The sequence below is a fragment of the Somniosus microcephalus genome, chromosome 19 (genome assembly GCF_052327205.1).
Source record: "Somniosus microcephalus isolate GS21.2 chromosome 19, FLI_Smic_1.0, whole genome shotgun sequence".
Taxonomy (NCBI): domain Eukaryota; kingdom Metazoa; phylum Chordata; class Chondrichthyes; order Squaliformes; family Somniosidae; genus Somniosus; species Somniosus microcephalus.
Window position 1 is genome coordinate 40,981,768 of NC_141005.1, and position 7,829 is coordinate 40,989,596.

Genomic DNA, 7,829 nt, shown 5'->3' on the forward strand with positions numbered 1-7,829 from the left:
ACACCGATCTCAGTTTTGGTGGGGATGTGCTACACTTAAATGTTTGGACGCACATTTACGCCCATTCAGAACTGGCATTAATTCAGGAAACTCATGTTCTCTGGTCTTTTGCATGGTCGGGTAAAGCTATGTTAATGATCAAAGTACAGGAAACTTTAGTTTATCCGGAGGTTAACTGTCCGGAATGCTCGATCCACCGGCAAAAATCAGGAGCTGTTTCATTAGGTTTTTTTTTCTTTCCACCAGTCAGGCTCTGCAAGGTCTAGCTGAAGCTGTTGCTTAGCTACATAGATGCTTGCAAGGTACGGCCGACTGTTTAGAAGCTGTTGCTAGATACAGAGCTCAAAAGCTCCGCATGTTTTAACATTAGCGCTGGTTTGTCCGGCAGTTTTGATGGGACGGCAACAGCTCCGTCCCGTCGGTGCCGGATAGCACAAAGTTTCCTGTAGCATGTTGATGGTGTACTCGGGAACAGCGTAAACGATGGAGGAATTTTGCCGTAGCAAGATTCCAGCATAAAACCGGGGTGGGCGCAAAATCTCCTAAAAAGTGCAACTTGACTCGAGGAAATTCCTAGCCATACATCTTTAAACTTCAGACAAAGTACAACAGTTATCAGCTCATTCCAACCACAAACACTACTCAGGGGCAGCCTCGATCAGCTGGCCTTTACCTGTCCTTTATGTATTCAAAGAAATACCATTACGTAGGAATGTGGAGGAAACATGGATTTATCCAGCCCAATGGAATTTAAAAGTTGTATCATAGCATGAATAATCTAAAGTGGCAGAAGACATCTAACCATATTCCAAGCCTATTGGCTGATTATTTTACAAGCAGAGAAACTCCAAAGCATCTTATTTTCAAAAACTACTGCTGAAAGTGGAAAATAAATACCAGTCTATTTACCCATAACCACTCCGCGCCTCTCCTCCTTTAAGATGCTCCTTAAAACCTACCTCTGTGACCGTCGCCTGTCCCAATATCTCCTTACATGGCTCAGTGTCAAATTTTGTTTGATAACATTCCTGTGAAGCGCCTTGGGACACTTTCCTATGTTAAAGGTGCTTATATAAATGCAAATTGTTCTTGTGTAAACCCATTTATACTGTGAATTTACTGATTAGTAAAATTCAATAATTGGTTAACATTCCATTATTGTAGACTTCAGCCCCTACAACACTTTTGATAAAGTCTGACTGAACATAGTTTCAAACACAGGAATGAGGACAATAGTTTAATTTCAGGAGCGATACTTCTGTTTTTGTTATAGGTATTGCATTCATTATATAAATATGGCAATTTGCTTTTAAATTAGCAAATCAACCATCCTTCGGATTGCTCGTTAAAACTATTAAGCCAGACGGCAGCTACCATCGTTTGTAGCAACCACGTAACATATTCCAGCTGGCACAGCCTCTACAAATATACATTTGGTCCACGACTATCGATTAGATCACATCACTTATATAAAAAAAAAAATCACAACATCGATGCTAGGAACATTATTATAATAAATTGGCAGGATAGGCGCACCGTCAGTGTTCTCGCTCAGGCCAACATCCCCAGCATCGAAGCTCTGACCACGCTCGATCAGCTCTGATGGGAGTCACATTGTCCGCATGCCCGACATGAGACTCCCAAAAGAAGCGCTCTACTCGCGAAGCTCCGACACGGCAAGAGCGCCCCAGGTGGGCAGAGGAAACGCTTCAAAAAGGCACCCTCAAAGCCTCCTTGAAAAAGTGCAACATCCCCACCGACACCTGGGAATCTCTGGCCCAAGACCGCACAAAGTGGAGAAGTATCCGGGAAGGCGCCGAACACCTCGAGTCTCTTCGCCGGGAGCAAACGCAAGCCAAGCAGTGCACGTCAACCCAAGAACCCCACCAACCCGCCCTTTCAACCACCGTCTGCCCCACCTGTGATAGAGACTGTAGGTCCTGCATTGGGCTCATCAGTCACCTGAGAACTCATTTTTTAGTGTGGAAGCAAGTCATCCTCGGTTCCTAGGGACTGCCTAAGAACAGATTTTCATCCAAAAGACAAAATGTAATTGCAGCACTAATAGTTTCTTTAACCGATGCTGCTGTTAGATTTGGCTCTGTAATAATCCAACATGAAGGTAGGCTATTACATTCCAGCACAGGAACAGGCCATTCAGTCCGGCAGGTCCATGCTGCACACGAGCCTTCTCCCACCCCTCAATATTAATAGGCTAGCAATTGACATGGAGCTTTTTTTGGTTGCAAGATAGCTCTAGTTTTTGATTTGAAGGACAAAATAAACACTCCTGAAATTTCACAAAACTAGCTTTTTAATACAAGTCTAACACCATAGCATAAACTTCATCACCTTTTTCATCTTCTTGTTAGACAGAGATCTCGTTCAATATTTAAGACATAAAACTATGGTGGAGTCTATTATACATTCCAGCTCTTGCCTTCAAAATTGTACAACTCCTTGCTGCCATTTCCCCTTTGACCCACATGCTTTGCCTTCTCTCGCCATTCAACATCAGCCAGTGATCCAGTCTGACAATACTGACCACCCCCCCCCCAAAAAAAAATCAAGCGGAGAAATACTGTAAATTTCAGCACTCCTAAAAAAAAAGTACCATTTCCTATTGATTTTTCAATAAAAGTGAATACATACGTAATTCCTTGGAGTTTTACACTCTACACAATAAGGACAGAAAACAGCGAGTTGTGGTAAATGGCTGTTTTTCAGACTGGAGGATGGTAGACAGTGGTGTTCCCCAAGGGTCAGTGCTGGGGCCACTGCTTTTTTTAAATATATATAAATGACCTGGATATTGGAATACAGAGTAGAATTTCTAAATTTGCCAATGACACCAAACTTGGGAGTGCAGCAAACAGTGAGGATGATACCAATCGACTACAACAGGACATAGAAAGGCTTGCAGAATGGGCACACAAGTGGCAGATGGAATTTAATAGAGAAGTGCGAGGTCATGCATTTTGGCAGAAGGAACAGGGAGGGGCAATATACATTTAATGGCACAGTTTTAAAGAGTGTGCAGGGATAGAGGGACCTGGGAGTTAATGTGCACAGGTCCCTGAAGGAGGCAGGACATATTGAGAGAGCGGTTAGCAAAGCATATGGGATCTTGGGCTTCATAAATAGAGGTAGAGTACAAAAGTAGAGAAGTTATGCTGAACCTTTAGAAATCACTGGTTAGGCCACAACTGGAGTATTGTGTCCAGTTCTGGTCACCACACTTTAGGAAGGATGTAAATGCCCTTGAGAGGGTGCAGAGGAGATTTACCAGAATGGTTCCAGGGAAGGGGGGGGATCTTAGCTACAAGGACAGGTTGGAGAAGCTGGATGTGTTTTCATTAGAACAAAGGAAGTTGAGGGGTGATTTGATAGAGGTGTACAAGATTAAGATGGGTTTGGATAGGCTAGGCGGGGAAAGGCTGTTCCCACTAGTTGATGGAACAAGGACTAGGAGACACAGATTTAAGGTTTTGGGCAAGAGATACAGGGGGGAAAAACTTTTTTTACGCAGCGAGTGATGAGGACCTGGAATTCACTGCCGACGGAAGTGGTGGAAGGCACTTCATAGCCCTGCAAGTTTATTACCCTGGGGATAGAGTGGGGGAAGGGGACTGACTGGATTGCTCTAGAGAGCCGGCACGGACTCAATGGGCCGAATGGCCTCCTCCTGTGCCGTTATGACTATGACAATCTCTTGTTCCATGTTTTAAATACTGTAACAGCTGTTTTATATTTTAAACAGACAACTACTTCAAATACAAGCCAGTTTTCTAATTGTTATGTGCTGTAATGCAATGTTTTAATAAAAAACTCAGCATTGCTTAAAAAACAAAGTGTAATTACAGTTCTTGCTCAATCCGCTCAGTTAGTTTCCAGGACTACTCCCCACTTATGAATGCCATTTTCTCAAAAGCAGCAGCTGAACAAACCTGAAACGTAGCTGCAGCATGTATTCTTGATGTCACAGCACTTGACAAAGGAACCTTTGTGGAAAAAAAACCTGTGCACAATAAAACAAGTTCCCAAAAGAACAAGAGCTTGATTTTTTTTTTGGGGGGGGGGGGGGGGGGGAAAAGAGGTGAAGGAAATGCAAACCTAAAAGATCATTGTTTTTATATTAAAAAATGCACCAGCCAGTTCCGATACCGAGCTATCCAAATCAAGACGACATTGGACTTGATCCCTGTCTACACATTTTGCTAATTTCAGCTTAAGTACCATTGCTATTGGCCTTGAACAAAACAGCCAGGTTCACCCCTCATTTCCCTCCAGGAATCTTTGCTGGAAAGTGCACATTTGACATCAGTTGAGGGCGAGACTGGCTAAGCCAATGGCTTGCAAACTTTTCTGATTGGCAGACTCCTTGCAAATATTGACACACGCCCAAAGTTCCCTCTCCTAGCTTCCAGAAGACAGTACGAGCACAATACATGTAGCAAAAAAACAGTTACAAATAATGCAGTAATGCGTGAACAAATGGAGAAAGGTACTTGAGCACGTAACAGAAGGATGTTGATTGCCAAGGAACCAGAATCCCAATACATCAATACACTCAGGACAGGAGGAAGATTTTAAATCAATACACACATCACACCAGTTTAAAATCATGCAGTCTTTTTATACAATACTTTGATTTTATAATATTCATAGTTAAATGTACTGCAATTTAGGAAGCAGATAAGTAGAGTTGGTTGCAGCATAGGATTTCCCTGCAGTACAGGCTGAAGGGCTGAGAGCTACAAAATTGAGGCACTGTAGCACCACCCTGGCAGGAGGGTGTACGTAATGTGCCAAGTTTACATAGTTTCCATTATAAATGTGGACATTAGAAATTTATAATGCAAATATAAAAAAAGGAAAAAACACTAAATTACATCTACACAATCAATACAATTATCACTCCCCCTCAACCCCAGCTTCGCTTAAAAACTTCAGTCTTGACTCCCCATATACACCAAAGGAGTCTGACAGTATGATTTGGACAGGTTGGGTGATTGGGCAGAAACATGGCAAATGCACTATATAATGCGGATAAATGTGAAGTTATCCACTTTGGTGGCAAAAACAGGAAGGCAGATTATTTGAATGGCAATAGATTGGGAGAAGGGGAAGTGCAAAGAGACCTGGGTGTCCTTGTGCACCAGTCGCTGAAGCTAAGCATGCAGGTGCAGCAGGCGGTTAAGGCGGCAAATGGTATGTTGGCCTTCGTAGCAAGAGGGTTCGAGTACAGGAACAAGGATGTCTTGCTACAGTTGTACAGGGCCTTGGTGAGACCGCACCTTGAGTATTGTGTGCAGTTTTGGTCACCTTACCTGAGGAAGGACGTTCTTGCCATGGAGGGAGTGCAGCGAAGATTCACCAGGCCGATACCTGGGATGGCAGGAATGACATATGAGGAGAGATTGTGTCGATTGGGCTTATACTCACTGGAGTTTAGAAGATTGAGAGGGGATCTCATCGAAACCTATAAAATTCTGTCAGGTCTGGACAGACTAGATGCAGGAAGGATGTTTCTGATGGCCGGGGAGTCTAGAACCAGGGGTCATAGTCTAAGGATAAGGGGTAAGCCATTTAGGACTGAAATGAGGAGGAATTTCTTCACCCAGAGAGAGTGGTGAACCTGTGGAATTCTCTGCCACAGAGGGCGGTGGAGGCTAGTTCATTAAATATATTCAAGAAAGAGTTGGATATATTTCTTGAGGCTAAAGGGATCAAGGGATATGGGGAAAAGGCAGGGACAGGGTACTGAATTTGGATGATCAGCCATGATCACATTGAATGGCGGAGCAGGCTCGAAGGGCCGAATGACCTACTCCTGCTCCTCTCTTCTATGTTTCTATGACACGTTAATATAAACCTCTTCGCCCACCTTTAACAGAAAATATTTGATCCCATTCGAAAAACAATTTTGTAGCCTAGGCCTTTTGGGGTTTATTATCTAGTACCACTGTTGCATGTTCAGCACTTCACCCAATCTCTAATCTCCTCCAGCCCCACAATCCTCAACACCCCCCCCAAAAGCAAGATATCTGCGCTCCTCTAATTCTGCCCTCAAGCACCCCCGATTACAATTGCTCAACCATTGGTGGCCGTGCCTTCTGTTGCCGAGGACCTAAGTTCTGGAATTCTCTCCCTAAACCTCGCCACCTCTCTTTCCTCCTTTAAGACACTCCTTAAAACCTACCTCTTTGACCAAGCTTTTGGTCATTTGCCCTAATTTCTCCTTAGAAGGCTCAGTGTCAAATTTTTCATCTTATACTCCTGTGAAGCGCCTTGGGACGTTTTACTACATTAAAGGCACTATATAAATACAAGTTGTTGTTGTTTTATCTCTTTACATAGTTAAAATTATATAATCTATTGTAAGCATTGTACATTTTCAAATACATTTTAAAAATATTTTAAAAGGTAAGCAAATTTGTTATTGCAGCAGTTAGTACACAAAAATGGCAATTCCCAACTAAAGAGCAGCAACATTATAAACAGGAAGATGGGCTAAAAGAAAGGTGGACCTATGCAAAGTTCAGGTGAATATACTCACCCCCACTCCACCACTTCCTCGCTTCCAATTTCATGGTGCTTAGCATCTAAACAAATGATTTCTCGTTCCTTTGACAAGTGGGCACTTACCAATTCTACAGTAAACCCCCCACCCCCACCCAAACATACCGCTCACTTGAGCAATGTTACCCCTTTGGGAGTCTGGAGTGCTGCGCAGCCGGCGGGTTCTAGAAGATGATGCGGCGCCACAGCCCGAGTGATTTCCGTGTTGACACAGGATCCTCGGCCAAGCGTTTACACCCGGGGCTCAGGGTGGCTCAGTGCCGGGGTCACAGCAGCTGCTTTCCCCCCCCCGCCCCGGCCCCTCACTCAGGGCCACCCGCAAATCCCCAGCTCTGCCCCGCCTGATTTCCAGCCCTGCCCGCCTGACTCCCAGCCTCTTTCCCCGCCCGACTCACTCTATTGTTTCTCCACAACTTTTCCCACAGCTCCGGGCCCGGCCTAACCGAGCCGGGGCGCTTTTATCCTCAGGTAGTTTCTTTTCCCCCCCAAAGCCAGGCGCGCCATCCCGGACTCACCTCCTCCATCCCCTCCGCCATTTTAGTCAGCTTCTCCTCGTCCTCCAGCAGCTCGTTCAGCTGCTGCAGGCTCAAGGCGCTGAAGTCGGGCAGCGACATGGTCGGCGAACGATTCCTCACTCGATCCCGAGCGGCTCCTACTGCCCGTCTCCAGAGCCAGCCCGCCCCAGAAATGACCAATCATCGGCCCCGCCCACTCCCCTGATTGACGTGCCCGTCAACCAATAGCACGTCGGATGAAGTCATACAAGGACATTCACGCCCCAGCTGTGCCACAACAATCCCAGGTTGTCGGTGTGGGTTACAACACAATGCAGGTTGTAGGTGTGGATTACAGCACAATCCCAGGTTGAAGGTGTGTGTTACAACACAATCCCAGGTTATAGGTGTGGTTTATAACACAATGCTAGGTTGCAGATGTGAATTACAACACAATGCCAGGTTGCAAGTATGGGTTACACTACCTCTTCTCTCGACCCCTCCACGGTCTCTAAATTGTCTGACTACCTCTCCGACATACGGTTCTGCATAAGCAGAAATTTTCTCCAATTAAATATTGTCAAGATCGAAGTCATTGTTTTTGGTCCCTGCCACAAGAACTCTGTTCCCTAGCCACTGACTCCATCCCTCTCCCTAACATTTGTCTGAGGCTGAACCACACTGTTCGCAACCTTGGTGTCATATTTGACCCTGAAATGATTCATCCACATATCAAACCGCATAACAAAGACC

The 7,829-nt window shown here is 44.9% G+C and overlaps 1 protein-coding gene across 1 annotated transcript in view; it reads right to left on the bottom strand.

Annotated features, from left to right (window-relative positions):
• The window catches only part of vps37ba (VPS37B subunit of ESCRT-I a), a 34,395-nt gene extending 27,131 nt beyond the window's left edge, over positions 1–7,264 (bottom strand). Inside the window, exon 1 of the mRNA XM_085961683.1 lies at positions 7,098–7,264. Within this exon, the coding sequence (XP_085817809.1) occupies positions 7,098–7,196 (99 nt within the window). The 5' untranslated portion in view covers positions 7,197–7,264. The remainder of the gene's footprint in view (positions 1–7,097) is intronic.
• Between the last annotated feature and the right edge of the window lie 565 nt (positions 7,265–7,829).